The sequence below is a fragment of the Anolis carolinensis genome, chromosome 1 (assembly GCF_035594765.1).
Source record: "Anolis carolinensis isolate JA03-04 chromosome 1, rAnoCar3.1.pri, whole genome shotgun sequence".
Classification (NCBI taxonomy): Eukaryota; Metazoa; Chordata; class Lepidosauria; order Squamata; family Dactyloidae; genus Anolis; species Anolis carolinensis.
This window is the reverse complement of record NC_085841.1, coordinates 116,393,724-116,410,026: the sequence shown is the minus strand read 5'-3', so window position 1 is coordinate 116,410,026 and position 16,303 is coordinate 116,393,724. Positions and strand designations below refer to the sequence as shown.

At 40.3% G+C, this 16,303-nt stretch overlaps 1 protein-coding gene across 1 annotated transcript in view; it reads left to right on the top strand.

The window, feature by feature from the left end:
• The first annotated feature begins 342 nt into the window (after window positions 1–342).
• LOC100555778 (hormonally up-regulated neu tumor-associated kinase homolog A) overlaps window positions 343–16,303 on the top strand; it is a 31,808-nt gene continuing 15,847 nt past the window's right edge. Inside the window, exons 1-5 of the mRNA XM_008122179.3 lie at window positions 343–918; window positions 1,612–1,904; window positions 5,483–5,538; window positions 8,752–8,890; window positions 9,130–9,257. Of these exons, the coding sequence (XP_008120386.2) occupies window positions 667–918; window positions 1,612–1,904; window positions 5,483–5,538; window positions 8,752–8,890; window positions 9,130–9,257 (868 nt within the window). The 5' untranslated portion in view covers window positions 343–666. The remainder of the gene's footprint in view (window positions 919–1,611; window positions 1,905–5,482; window positions 5,539–8,751; window positions 8,891–9,129; window positions 9,258–16,303) is intronic.

Here is a 16,303-nt window from a genome sequence, read left to right as displayed (position 1 = left end):
GTGGCCACCTCTGACTTGTATGCTCTGTACTGGCCCTGAATTAGTATAGATGAGCCCTCAATGGGAAACAAGAATGCATTTCCTCAGAAGATTCTGGCTGTATGTGAGAGCAGAGAGGAGTGTACTGTGCTTACATTAAATCATTCAGAACATGTTGCTAACACTACCTTCTGTTTAAATAAACTCTCTCTGAGTTCACTTGAGCTACCCAGATGCCTTTACCCAATGAATGAGTGTCCCTGAGATACAGGTAAAGAGAGAGCCATCGTCTAATTTAGCTGATTGGTGTGAGCTGCTGGTGAACAGAGCTCCCTCGACGCCAATGTCAGCTTCTCTAGGTGGGAGTGGTTTGTTCCATGAGATTATTATGTGACATTGGAGCTGTCAGTTCTGGGGCATTAACTGACATCATGTATCAGGTTAGGTTAATAATCTCCAGCTTGGTTCTGCTTGAGCTGATCTGTGTGCCTGCAGGCATAGATCGCTGATGGAAAAGCAGCCTCTTGGGGAGGAAGATTAAATGTAGGATGGCTAATGGCTTGATACTACTAGTCCCACTTCAAGATGTGCTGGCATAGAGTCTGTGATGCAGTCTGAGCTCTGTTTGGAAAGCAGAAGAGGCCTGAAGGCTGCAGTGTGCATCAACCAGCCGGGACCCTTTCAAGGATGCCTGCAGCACTTAAAGCATCTCCAGATGACAGAACAGCAGATCCTGGAAACCAGGAAAGGATATTACCAGAATGGGAAAAAAACAACAATGAAATCCAGATACCCATTTGTTTTGGCAGGATGTCCCAAGAGCCTAGGAAGAATTTCCCCCACACCAAACAGGTTGGGAATTACCTAGTTGGTAAAATGATCAACAAGGGCTCTTTTGCCAAAGTGATGGAGGGGTTACACATTCCCACCAGAGAGAAGGTAAATGAAGAAGGTTTTTCATGTTTCCTGCTAATCCCACAGTAACATGTGCTGAGGAAGTTCAGGGTCTTGTTTCTTCATCCACAAAGCCAAGCAAGATCCGATCATTTCAGTAGAAATGCCCAAGTGAAAGAATGTTGTCTTCCGTAAAATGTTTCTTAAATGTTGGACCAGATCTTGGGGAGTGGAAAATATTGATTATTCCAACTATGATTTCTTGATTACTCTTAGAGCATTTAAGGTGGCAGTGCATGTATATCTTCATAGATATGTTAATGATATAGTCTTTTCCTCCCATGGATATATTCCTTATCCCTACACACTCATGTTATCTAAAAGAAATGATATAATTCAGAAAGTAGGATATTTAGTAGATGGTTCCGATACTCTGTTGTGGACTGTACAATTTTTTTTTCATTAGCACACTGTTTGATCAACATTGTATATTGATCTAAATGTAACATGGGATTATTTATTAAATGGGATACATCATTGTATAATATCACCATGATTATGAATTATTACTTCTGTTATATATGCAACAGTGAGAAAAATGGCTTAATGCCATCCATTACAATAATATATCATCAAAAGAATTCCCCCATTGTAAAACATTTTTAAACCACACCTGCACTGCTAAAGTGGGCATTGCCATTCCACGAAAGCTATACTGATGGCATTTCTATAATATAGGTAGCCATAAAAGTTATTGACAAGAAAAAAGCCAAGCAAGACTCCTACGTTTTAAAAAATATGAAGCGGGAACCTCGGATACATCAGATGATTAAACACCCTAATATTGTTCAGCTGTATGAAACCCTGGAGACAGATAACTCCTATTACATGGTGATGGAGCTATGCCTAGGGGGAGATCTCATGGACCGAATCTGTGAGAAAAAGAAACTAGAAGAAAGGGAAGTCAAGAAATACATGAGGCAGATCATGTCTGCAGTTGAACATTTGCATCGTCATGGAATAGTCCACAGGTACAAATTATATTTTTGTGTTTTATCTTGGTGTTTTAACTATGTTGCCATGGGGAGAGGTGGATAACAAATCTTATTTTTAAATTCTTCTTCTTCTTCTTCTTCTTCTTCTTCTTCTTCTTCTTCTTCTTCTTCTTGTTTGTTTATTATAACTAAGAGAATGTAGTAATGCACTACATAACTGAATTCTTGGGGGTTGTTTTTTAATTTATTTTAATTACATTCAGATTCACTTTTAGGTTTTAGACTAGTCAGCCAAAGTAAAGTACATTAAATTCAAAAAAAAATTCAGTAAAAAAAACATACGTGTCTCATGACTGATTTCATTCAAATCAAGGGTTTTTTTTAACTTTGGTTGGTTTTACTTAATGTTTGTTTATAGTTAACTAGCTGTGCCCGGCCACACGTTGCTGTGGCATTGTCTGGTGGTGTTGGTGAGAACTTGTTGAAGTAGTGGTGGTATTGAATGTCTGTTGTATAGTTGTCTTTATGTTTAGTATGCATTTGGTTGTTTGTGTACTGTGAAAGTGGTGCGGGTAGAGGGGGTCTATGTCCCTGTGTAGTATTGTATAGTATTTCTACGTTGTCCACGTGTTGTGAATGCTTGGATTGTGTCCTGCTGCATAGTAGAAAGGGTTGGGCTGGATGGCCCTTTGGGGTCTCTTCAAACTCTTGGATTCTATGCTTCTATCATCATCATCATCATCATCATCTTCATCATCATTATTATGTAGAGGCTGGATGGCCATCTGTCAGGAGTGCTTGGATTGTGTCCTCCTGTATGGTAGAAGGAAGTTGATCTGGATGATCCTTGGGGGTCACTCCAAACCTTAGGATTGTATGATGTTGTTATTATTATTATTAGTAGTAGTAGTAGAAGTATTAGTATTAGTATTGAGAGGCTGGGTGGCCATCTGTTGGGAGTGCTTGGATTGTGTCTTGCATGGCAGAATTGGGTTGGACTGGATGGCCTTTAGGGGTCTCTCGTGAATCCCTTCTTATTATCCAACATATTCACTTATCCAACATTCTGCCGGCCTGTTTATGTTGGATGAGTGAGACTCTACTGTATATTTATAATCTTATATTATCTGCTTAGAACTGGATTATATGAGGCCCCTTCTCCACAGCTGTATAAAATGCACACTGAAGTGAATTATCTGGCAGTGTGGACTCAAGATAATCCAGTTCAAAGCAGATAATATAAGATTATAAATGGGTAATACAGCTGTGTGGAAGAGCCTTGAGTCTACACTGCCATATAATCCAGTTAAAATCAGATAATCTGTATCTTATAGGCAGTGTGGAAGAGGCCTGAGGCCTAACTGTGCCTGTCCCCTGGGCTGAGTAGGTTGCTAGAAGACCAAGTGGGCAAAGTTTAGCCTTGTAACTGGCAGCAATTGGATTAAAAAAATTATTCCTTTCCCTCTAATTAGGACTTTATTTTTCTTTTCTTTTTGTTATATGAACATAGAGGCATGGATGAGGGGTTGTGTTGCCAAGTTTAGTGTTTCTGGGATGTGTGGTTTTCTTGTTTTGTCCTAGGCCGAAATTTTTTTATCCTTTTATATATATAGATGGGTATATGGAGCCCCTGATGGCGCAGCAGGTTAAACTAGTGAGCTGTTGAACTTGCTGACCAAAAGGTCGGCGGATTGAATCTGGGGAGCGAGGTGAGCTCCTGCTGTTAGTCCCAGCTTCTGCCAACCTAGCAGTTCGAAAACATGCAAATGTGAGTAGATCAATAGGTACAGCTCTGGTGGGAAGGTAACAGCATTCTATGCAGTCATGCCAGCCACATGACCTTGAACACACCTATGGACAATGCCGGCTCTCTGGTTTAGAAATTGAGATGAGCACCAACTCCCAGAGTCGGACATGACTAGACTTAGTGTCAGGGAAAACCTTTACCTTTACCTAATGTGTACATACCATTTCATTATAGAGCTTTGGATGCACCATTTTTTAGTAAATATTTTTTCAGTCTACAATTAGGATGGGATTGAATGCCCCAGTAAAGTGTCATTTAAAGAATACTGCACAACATTGTGCTTGTTAGCCTAATTACTGGGAAGAGGGAAGGAGCCATTTGAATTTTCTGCCTCAAGCCCTAAAAGGTCCCTTGGACTAAGCCAGGGTACACACACACACACACACACACACACACACACACACACACACACACACACACACAGAGTGAGTGCTAAAGTAAATAAGCACAGTTTTATGAATGCCGTATTGTGGAAAGGGATGAATTTCAGTTATGTGGGTTACTAAACTTACATTTATCAGGAAAATTAAGAGAACGGATGTGGTTTGATTATTTGAGCGTTGGACTATGATGCTGAAGATCAGGATTTGAAGCCCCACTTAGCCCATGGAAAACCTATAGGGTGACAAGTTGCAAACTCTCAGCCTCACAAAGACACAAACTCAACCCTCCTTTGAGCAAATCTTGCCAAGAAGACTCCATAGTAGGGTCACTAAAGAGTATCCTTGAAAGTGCACAACAGAAACATTAAAAATTAGCAAAAATTTCCATCATTGTGACAAATGTGTGATGAAGGAAAAATATGCTCTTGTCTCACATGTGACCCTTTGCCCTGTTAGGTCAGCCAGTTGAGGATGAGAAAGAAGATGGCAATCCCTGTTTGCTGCAATTTCCCTGAAATCAAGAGGAAAAATGCAATTATTCACTTAGATGGAAGACAGGAGGAGTCTAACATACTTCATGACAGTAGCTGCAGCAGGTGGCACCAGGAATGCACTCATTACTACATTGTGGGTTCTGTCCTTTAATAATGGCAGAATGTGGCAGAATCTGGTGCAAGAGGAGCAGAATTTTGGTCCCTGGGTCTTTATAGCATTCTCTTAAATATCAGGCTCAGGCGATCAAAGACATTTCCCATTTGGAAATAACATATAAAGGACTCAAAAATAAAGGTTCCATTTTCAAAACACAGAGAACCTCCCAGATCAGCAAATGAGCAGACAACTGTAAATTAAAATGCCATTAAAGGAATGAAAAACTGCAACCCAACCTGAGAAGGACCTGTGAAATATGGAATACTGAGTATCCACTGAGAGAAAAAGAGAGGATTGGAAAGGGAAAGAGGAAAAGAAATTGTGTCCTTTGCCATTCTGGTTTGCTATACAAAGCTGGAGGGCCTGGTTTACCTGGAGCTATACTTGTCCCAAGAAAAAAAAATTAAGGCATACTTTCCTGGGGGCATTGAACTCATCAGCCCAAATTTCATCTTCAAGGCTGCAATTCTGGATTCAGTATGGGAGAAAAAAATCTGGGTTAAGGGGTCAACATTGCCTCCACAACACTAACTGAAAAGACAGTGTCAACCCTTTCATTAGACAGGGTTCATTGATTTAGGCAGCAGATTTTAAATGTTATGAAGGGACTGCAATTTATTAGTTTTATATTTTTGTGTTGTTGTATTTTGGCCATTATGAATGAGAAGAGGTGTTTGTGGGATTTGCTGTCTCATGTGCCAATACAACTTGGCTAGCTTTGGATACGGAATACCTTGACCTGGAGCATTTACTTTCCTTCTTGGTTTGTTTAGAGATTTGAAGATTGAAAATTTCCTTCTAGATGAAAACAACAGCATCAAAATTGTTGGTAGGTCTATAACAGATATAAAAATCTCTTGTACCAAATTTTGTTCTTTGTTGTCTTGCATGTTATGTTTTCGGATAACTGAAAATGATGCCTTGACTTAATAAATAGCTATAGGCTACATTTAATATTATATGAACTGACATCCCCTTGCTCAAGAGGGGTTTCTTAACTTCTCTCTGGAGAAAATTTGGGTTCATGTGGGAGGAATTTAAATCCAACTGAGGATTCTTCTGCAATGGTAGAAGGACACTGTTAGATATGACTCCATGAGAGGAAGGATTTGGGGAAGAGGCCCAAACCTTTTTTTTTGGGGGGGGGGGGTCTCACTATACCAGAGAGGTGGGCATCTGTGAAAGGCAAATGCACACATTAGTCTTGGAGACTTTAGTGTACCCTTCATCTGCACCAATAAAATGAAATAAAATGAACATTCACTCCCATTGGTATAGCAGTCTGAGGACTAATCAATGGCTCTAGAGCTGGAAGGGGCAAACTTTGGCCCTCCAGGTGTTTTGGACTTCAACTCCCACAATTCCTAACAGCCAGTAGGCTATTAGGAATTGTGGGAGTTGCAATCCAAAACACCTGGAGGATCAGAGTTTATCCATGCTAGCTCTAGAGTCTAGGGTTCAAATCTCCAGTCAGCAATGGAAACCCATTCAGCTTCAAAGGAAGGCAACCTCAAACCTCTTTTGAACAAATCTTGCAAAGAAAACCCTAATAAGATTGCGATGGGTGCACACAACAACAACAACAACAACTACCACCACCACCACCATATTTGGCCCATAAGAAGATGTCACTTCTATTTCACTTTCTGTTTCTTGTTTAAAGGTTCTCTTGAGCCTAACTTGGCCAGAGGGAAATGCAGAAAAAATGCCCAGATAGCCCCTATCATTCAATAATAAAGAGAATCTATTGTATACAAAACTTTTTAATCACTTCATCCAAACTAGAATAAAATGAAATCATGACGTTCACATCAGTGTTGATGTGCCATTTGGCAGTTTATTCAGTGGTTCTGCTCTAGGTAGGGACAGCTGTAAGGTTTAGGTCCAGTTGTTTTTCTTGGTTCTTTTGGAAATGAGAAAACCTTTCTGGACATTACACTAGATTTAGATCAGGCCTTAAAGCAAAGTGATGGTATTGTCATCACACGCCATGATGAGAAGCCAAAGAACCTGCTCTGGCTTTCATACCAAGGACGAGGTGTTCCCCTCCACATCATGCTTACTACATGAGTTATATCTCCCCTGGCACATACATGAAGTTCTTGGCATTTAAATTAATTGAACAACCTAGGATGGTTCCGAAGAAGAAAAATTAATTAACAAAATATCTTCAGAAAAACTTGCCATAATCTATGGAAACTCCATATGTGTTGTATTCAGTTTTTGAATTCAGTTTTTCTCATGGGGAAATGAAGCCAGAGCCTATTAACAATGGTTTATTGAAAATTATTACAATGTTACCCATCCCTCTTTGCATTTTATGCCTTTCTCATGTACACTTTTAAAAAATATTTATTCTTATGATACTATGTTTCCACTCTTTTCTCAACTGCTGAAATGCTAACCAACGTTCACAGTGAAAATGTCATCACTAGGAAGATCTGAGAGGGCTCACACTGAAATGAGGAGACAGTTAACACCTCAGTGCCATTGTTCTGTGCTCTAAATTTCAAATAGATATTAACATAATTGTAACGTGGTGTAATGTTGTCACATTCTTTTGAGCAATAAGAGCTGTAAGTAATATTCTGAGTTCTCTGACACTGGTGTAGTTTCTGTACTTTGGTTAGTATTTCAATTGTAAGCTGTGATTATCAAAAATCAAAAACCAAATAAAATACTGAAACATTTTCCTGATTAATAAGCCCCAAAGCTTCTGTTAGACTTAAATCCTAAGAGGAATGTGTTGTTGTTGTTGTTGTTGTTGTTGTGTCTAAAAGTCATTTCTGACTTATGGTGACCCTAAGGAGAAGTTATCATGGGATCTTCTTGGCAAGATTTGCGCAGAAGGAGTTTACAATTGTCTTCCTCTGAGGTCTGAAAGATTGTGACTTGCCCAAGTTCACCTTCTGGGTTTTCACATCTAAATGAGAATTTGAACCCTGGTCTCCAAAGTCATAGTTCAATGTTCACACCACTACACTATGCTAAGCATGAAATTTTACAAAGGAAGATCATAATATTTGTAAATGAGAGACTTTTGTAACTTTGTGGTGGACTGAAGAAAACTCTGTCTGAAACCTTTGAAGGTCACTGCCAGCCAGAGTAGTCAATACACTTCTAAATAAATGGAATATTAGTTAAGGCAAATTCCTAGGTAAAATTAAAACACAAAGTTTTAACAGTGATCTGAAATACTGAAGCTGCTCATGGATGGTTATCATTTGATATGTACAAAGTAATTGACATGCTCAATTGGAAGACCTAGATTAAAATTCCCATCTTGCCATGAAACTGAGTGAGCAAGAGCCATTTGCTCTCTCTCTCTCTGTGTCTGTCTCTCTCTCATACACACTCATACTAACTACAACCTCTTAGGATTGTTGTGAATATAAAATAGAGGGAGAAGAAATGTATAAGCTTATTTGAACTCCTTGGTAGAAAGGCGAAGGCCAATGAAATGAACAAAGGAAGGCAACATGCCTATAGAATGATTTATCAGCTTTGATCGTATCAGTAGGACTATGTTACTGTTCTAATGCGTCAATTATATAAGCTGCCAGTCATAATGTCTAGAGTTAGATTCTTACTGGGCATTAATACGTTGCTTGATCCTTCCATTCAACTTACATCAGGAAAGGAGAAGAGAGGAGAGGAGAGGAGAGGAGAGGAGAGGAGAGGAGAGGAGAGGAGAGGAGAGGAGAAGAAAGGAAACTGAACTGGACTAAAGGGTGATACAAAATCAATGATATCCAGACATGTGGGAAGCAACACTTGCTATATGAAGTTTTAAGTCACATGTAGAATGGGAAGCACTGAGGAAAATGCCATGGTGTTAACAGAGGTGAAAACACAAATGGGAAATGGTGTAACATGAGAACAAGCTGCTGCCTTCATTGAGAAAATTCTTTGCTTCAGCTAATTATGTGATGGGAGATTGTAACTTTTATGTTGTTGTTAATACAGCCATTAAATAGATCCTCAATAAGTATTCATATATTTTACCCTAATCCTAACCCTAACCCTAACCCTAACTGTTCAGATTTTGGACTGAGCAACATCATGAAGTTTGAGGGCCTGTCTCAGGAACTGTTAAATACGCAGTGTGGGAGTCCAGCCTATGCAGCCCCAGAACTCCTGGCTCATAAGAAATATGGACCAAAAGTAGATGTCTGGTCTATGTAAGTATAAGAGGAATTTTTACAACTTCTTTAGCACTTTTATATCATTCATATACAGTGATACGTTGACTTAAGAGTTTAATTCATTCCATGAATGGGGTCTTAACTCAAAATGCTCTTATTTCAAAGTGAATTTTTCCTTTGAAATGCTATTAATCCATTCAGCTCTTTTATATGAGAACATGGCACTATATTATGTTGTATTTATAGCAATCTCATTTTATTCTTTTCTTTGACAGAGGAGTCAGCATGTTCGCCATGTTGACAGGCACATTACCATTCACTGTAGAGCCATTTAATATCAAGCAGCTTCATCTCAAGATGGTTAATGGTGAAATGAATCCCATTCCTCCCAATATTTCCACAGGTAAGGCATTTCCAGTTATATATTTGATGCAGATTTGAAGCTCCACTCAAAAGTATATACTTCTTAGTCTTATTGTTTTCACCAGGGCTGACATTCTGTTAAGAGAGATAAGCATATGTAAGTTGTGGTGTGCATGCAAGATACATTATTCTCCATAGTACAACAGAGACATTCGGCGAATTGGGAGCAGTGTTGGGCATACAGCTACACTGTACATTGTAGTTATGCACTGCACATTATGGTTGTGTGTGATGCCTTGCAGTTGCACATTATATATTTTATATTGGACATTATTCATTGTGCATGTTGATTGTGCATTGCATATTTCACAATGAAACTCAGTCATTGACATGTATCACTTCATATTATGATCCTGCACATGGGTTGTGTAATGATGGTGCCGCATGTAGATATTTTACACACACTGTTGAGGGAATGTTGGATTAGAGCCTCAGGGTGAAACATCTTCCATTGGCATCAGTAGGACTCATTAGGGAGAATATGGCAACTTTCTCTACCACCAATATTATTAAACCTTCTTGAAAATAGATGGTGGACAATAGTCCATACTGTTCAATGATGGTAGTCAATGGATTCTGGGCCAGTGGGTTGCTGAATCTATTTTGGGTTTAGTTTGAATGATCTAAAATGCAAAATCCATATTGGGGATAGAGTTCAGCACCTTGGATAGCATCTTCAAATTTCATATTTGATCCCAACATGGTTCAACAATTTTAATTATGCACATGGCATACTAGTAGAAAATAGCAAATACTTGGAATGATCTTTGACTGAAGGAAGTCAAAGAAGACAGTGCAAAGGCAGGTTTGCAGCTGAACATTAAGAAAACAAAAATAATGATCACGGAAGATTTATGTAACTTTAAAGAAGGTAATGAAGACATTAAAATTGTTCAAGGTTTTCCATACTTTGACTCAATCATTATGAAATCAGAAGAGGTCTGGAAGCACATGGAAGCACAGGTATGAAGGAACTACTCAGGATCCCAAAGTGTAAATATATATAACAGAATATTAAAGTCAGGATTGTCCATGCCATCGTATTCCTTATTTCTATGTATGCCTATGAAGTCTGGGCAATGAAGAAAGCCAATAGACAGAACAACTTATTTTGAAAATGTGGTGCTGGAGAAGACTTCTATTGATACTGTGGTCTGCTAAAAAGACAAATAAGTGGATCCTAGAACAAATAAAGTTCAAACTCTCACTAGAAGCCAAGAGTCAAACTATCATACTTTGACTATATAATAAGAAGACATGACTCCCCTATTTCAGATAGAATCATAGAATCATAGAATCATAGAATAGTAGAGTTGGAAGAGACCACATGGGCCATCCAGTCCAACCCCCTGCTAAGAAGCAGGAAATCGCATTCAAAGCACCCCCGACAGATGGCCATCCAGCCTCTGCTTAAAAGCCTCCAAGGAAGGAGCCTCCACCACGGCCCCGGGGAGAGAGTTCCACTGTCGAACAGCTCTCACAGTGAGGAAGTTCTTCCTGATGTTCAGGTGGAATCTCCTTTCCTGTAGTTTGAAGCCATTGTTCCGTGTCCTAGTCTGCAGGGCAGCAGGAAACAAGCTTGCTCCCTCCTCCCTATGACTTCCCTTCACATATTTGTACATGGCTATCATGTCTCCTCTCAGCCTTCTCTTCTGCAGGCTAAACATGCCCAGTTCTTTAAGCCTCTCCTCATAGGGCTTGTTCTCCAGACCCTTAATCATTTTAGTCACCCTCCTCTGGACACTTTCCAGCTTGTCAACATCTCCCTTCAACTGTGGTGCCCAAAATTGGACGCAGTATTCCAGGTGTGGTCTGACCAAGGCAGAATAGAGGGGGAGCATAACTTCCCTGGATCTAGATGCTATTCCCCTATTGATGCAGGCCAGAATCCCATTGGCTTTTTTAGCAGCCGCATCACATTGTTGGCTCATGTTTAACTTGTTGTCCACAAGGACTCCAAGGTCTTTTTCGCACACACTGCTGTCAAGCCAGGCGTCCCCCATTCTGTATCTTTGATTTCCATTTTTTCTGCCGAAGTGAAGTATCTTGCATTTGTCCCTGTTGAACTTCATTTTGTTAGTTTTGGCCCATCTCTCTAGTCTGTCAAGATCGTTTTGAATTCTGCTCCTGTCTTCTGGAGTGTTAGCTATCCCTCCCAGTTTTGTGTCGTCTGCAAACTTGATGATCGTGCCTTCTAACCCTTCGTCTAAGTCGTTAATAAAGATGTTGAACAGAACCGGGCCCAGGACGGAGCCCTGTGGCACTCCACTTGTCACTTCTTTCCATGATGAAGACGACGCATTGGTGAGCACCCTTTGGGTTCGTTCGCTTAGCCAATTACAGATCCACCTAACCGTAGTTTTGTCTAGCCCACATTTTACTAGTTTCCTTGCCAGAAGGTCATGGGGGACTTTGTCGAAGGCCTTACTGAAATCCAGGTAGGCTACATCCACAGCATTCCCTGTATCGACCCAACTCGTAACTCTATCGAAAAAAGAGATCAGATTAGTCTGGCATGACTTGTTTTTAGTAAATCCGTGTTGACTATTAGCAATGACCGCATTTGTTTCTAAGTGTTCGCAGACCACTTCCTTAATGATCTTTTCCAGAATTTTGCCTGGTATTGATGTGAGGCTGACCGGACGGTAATTGTTTGGGTCGTTCTTTTTTCCCTTCTTGAAGATAGGGACCACATTCGCCCTCCTCCAATCTGCTGGGACTTCTCCCGTTCTCCAAGAACTCTCGAAGATAATTGCCAGTGGTTCTGAAATAACTTCCGCTAGTTCCTTCAGTACACTTGGGTGTAGCTGATCTGGCCCTGGGGACTTGAATTCGTTTAGAGTGGCCAGGTGTTCCTGGACAACTTGTTTCCCTATTTGGGGTTGGATTTCCCCCAATCCTTCGTCCATTCCATGTTGCTGAGGTTGAAGATGGATAGAAACAATCACAGAAGTTACAGCACTGAGTATGAAAGACCTGAGCAGGCCTGTTGATGATAGGTGGCCTTGGTTGTCCCTCATTCAAGGAATCACCAAGAGTCAAAGTCAACTTGATGACTTAACAACAAAGGAGATAGAATGGGCAGCCAAGAATTGACACTTATATGCTATTAATATGTGAATTTACATGCTTGTATTTTGCATTTGGACTTTGATTTGATGTTCTTGTCAGATTTTACAGCACACTGAATCACAATATGATGATGTGGTCACAGAATCAAGGCAAAAATACTGAGATAACAGAGACTAAAGAAATTATATGTGACAGGCCTATTGGTAGACCCAGGCTAAATCTAACATCATGGAAACATTTGTGATTATGTGGGCTGGAACCTTCAGATACACCTTCCATATTGAGACACAAACTTTTTCAGTGTCAATAACTGAAAATGAATGAAATGAATAACTGTAAAATGAATGAAATGTATTCCCACTTTAATTGCTATAGCCTAATGCTATAGAATCCTGGGAGTTTTAGTTTAGTTTGCACTCTTTGGCAGAGAAGCCTAAAGACCTTATAAAACTACAACTCCCAGAATTCTGTAGCATTGAGCCAGGGCTGTGTAGGATCAAACTTCATTTGTTCTACTGTACCAATGTGCCCTAAGTAATAAGACATTAACTGAACTGAACCTCAATCTTACATGCATCTTAGTCTGGCCAGATCAACATGGAGCTGGGTCACCAATTTCTCCTTCAAATAATGAAGCAATACACTATCAAGACACCTTTGCACCTCTGTTTTCCTCCATTGATCATATTACTACACAGCCAAGTTCAAACAGAGTAGCAAAATGATAATGAGTACTCTCATTCAACCGGCCACAGCTGTCAAGGAGTAACCCAAATCTAGGCTGGCTGAGACAGCTTTTTTCCAATGAGGGCTCCAGAGGCAAGAACCTGATCTAAAAACAAGAGTACAACTTGTAAAATGCATTGCTTGTGAGCCAGATAAGGACAGCAAGCCAGGCTTGTAATATGTGAGATCTAGAGATTTCACACTGCTATCAAGTCATGAGAATGAGTTAGTTACATTCTTACTTTCTTCTGTACCTGAAGGAAAAACTCTTTTTGTAACTCCTTTGGATGGCCACACAGACCCCAAAATTCTTGGTTCAAACTTTGGAAACTTTGTCACCAATTTTTGTAATTTGCATAGCTTGCACCACATTGTATTCTGATTAAATCATACATTAATGGGATTTATACAATCAAACAAATTGACTTAGATTCCATTGATTTTGATGGGACACTTTAAAGTATGAATAAGTCTTGATCCTGTAACACTATAACCATTTTGTAGAATCAGGTTACCTTACTAAGTATTAAAAACTAGGCAACATCTAATATACTTTTAAATATTTGAAACAGATTTTTCTATATAAATTTGTCAGCCATGTTGCAAATTTATCACATTAACTTCTTTCCAGCCCTAAGGTGAACCCATTTCAGCGGTTTTCTGAGGGCGTGTGATCTGCCCAAGGTTTTCATGGCAGAGTGGGGGTTTGAATCCTGGTCTTCAGAATCATACTCTAATATGCAAACCACTACACCACAATATATAGGGACTGTGGGAATTACTGAATATCCTAATCCCTACCTATCTTGAAATAATTGTGTGTTCATTTGTTAAACAGGAGCCCCCGATGGCACAGTGGATTAAACCACTGAGCTGCTGAACTTGCTGACCAAAAGGTTGGCGGTTCAAATCCGGAGAGCGGGGTGAACTCCTGCTGTTAGCTCTAGCTTCTACCAACCTAGCAGTTTGAAAACATGCAAATGTCAATAGATCAATAGGTACTGCTTCGGCGGAAAGGTAACAGCGCTCCATGCAGTCATGCCAGCCACATGACCTTGGAAATGTGTATGGACAACGCTAGCTCGTCTGCTTAGAAATGGAGATGAGCACCAACCCCCAGAGTCGGACATGGCTTGATTTAATGTCGGGGAGGGGGGGGAGCCTTTACCTTTACCTTAATTTGTTACACTTTATGTTTTCTTTCTCAAATGCATCCTTTGTGCAACTGTGGTTGATGCTTAAGGAATCAGCCACAGTGGTCGATGCAGTTTGGTTCCCCTGTTGATCCAGAAACATCTGCTTCACTTTTCCATTCACCACAGTGTGAAAGCAATCTCTGGCACAAGGGGAATTGTAACAGGGGTCCTACTTCTGCACATTGTAATATACATTTCTGATGGGAGAGAGTGAAAAATAAGTGAGGATGGGTTGGGGTCAGGCTCGAAGACACTGCATAAGAGCTTTAGTGAATTCTGGGTATCATTCCACAGTCCAACCAAAACAATTGTTTTGTGTCTTGGTTTTTAGGTCAATTTGTGAAGTTATTTGGAGCGTTGATTCACAAAATTGCATTGGATAGACCACATCAACTATAGTTTCTTGATATGGTTATCATGATTTCTTATGGGTGAGCAGATGAAGACTGGTATATGGCATATTTTCTGTATCTCAAAAACCAGAGCTGATAGGGGAAAACTGGTACTGTCATGGATTGTTCTGGTAGTAAGTGTGAGGAGGTGCTGTTTGAAGGGCCAGCATTTGAACTAAAGTCCAGCAGTGCCCACCAACTTCCTCAACTGAACTTAGAAGTGGAGTCTACAGAGGAAGCTACCACTTCTCAGCCTGCAGAGCAAATACCTGCAAGTTCATCTGAGCAGGCAGGAGCACAGTTAAGTGTTTCAGCTCTTTTAGGAACTCATCAGACAGGCTGGGTGAAAACAGGAAAAAATGGAGGGAACCATCTTACACAGTTCCCTCCAGTCTTTCCCTGTCTTCAAGGATGCCAGCCATCCCATGAGTTTACTGCATTTTTCCCCAGCTTTCCCCCACTTTCTCCTGCATTTGTCAGCTTGGAGTCAGCTAACACTCACCTCCTGAAGATGGTCTTCAGGCTCCGTTTCCATGCACTTAGGAAACAGTGTGCCACAAAGTCCCACCAGAAGTGCCCTTATGTTGCCTGATGCCCTTTGTGGGACTTCCATGGGGCTCCATTTTCTAAATGCCTGGAAACAGAACCCAAAGAACATCTGATGAGGTCTTTAGACTTGCAAAAGGAAAAGGCTCAACTTTGCAGGTCCTCCAGGTTAGCAGATAAATGAGCTATCAATAGGCAACAACTGAGAAGCTAGCATAAAAGGTGCTCTAGAGTGGCATCTTGTTGTTGGCAGCAACTTTTATGTTTGGAGCTGTTACCTCAGACTGTCAGTGATCTTTGGTTTTGTGAACTTTGGACTATCTTTTTAACTCTGGCATTCAGATTTGTGGATTAACCTTGGACGCTGATATTTGTTGGAATCAGCTTTGAATCTTGAAATTGACTATTGGCTTCCCCAGTGTTGTTCCCTGCAGTTTGTGTCTTCTTGGCTGAATTCTGTGGTTTGGACTTAGAGTGTTTGCTCATCTCCTGTTTGGAAATGGAATCTTGATTTTACGACAGATGCCATTTTTGGAATCAGCAGGTTAAATATAACCAGAAACAGGTCTAACAATTAAGGCACCAAAATGTGTGTTGACCAGTGTTATTATTATTTTTATGACTTCTAAAACTAAAATGATCTGTGCTACATTGGAAGTGAATACAGTATTGATGGGGATTTGCTGGAGGTGTAAAGGACTGACTTTTTAACCTGCAAAGCATGTGCCCCTGCTGCTTTACAAGTGAGCTGCAGAGATGCCTTACAGACATATATATCCAAAAGGTAACAAAGCAATCAAACACTCTGCATGGGGTGGAAGTAGTATGTTCTCTGCAACCATCACGTCAAAAGCGCATGAAAGGATGAATGGGATGGAGGTTATACATTCCCCTTTATTCTTATTTTGTGGGCCTTTTGCCTGAAAATCAAGGGGAGTTGAACCTTATCCCCAGATCATGATGGTGTACAAGACTTACTGTATGAATTGATGGAAGCACAACTAGGCAGAAAACTCTCCCTCTGGAAGCTAATAAAATTGCCTTTTTGTGTGCATATACAAGACAGAAAAGGAAAGGCATATGGTGAGTGGGAG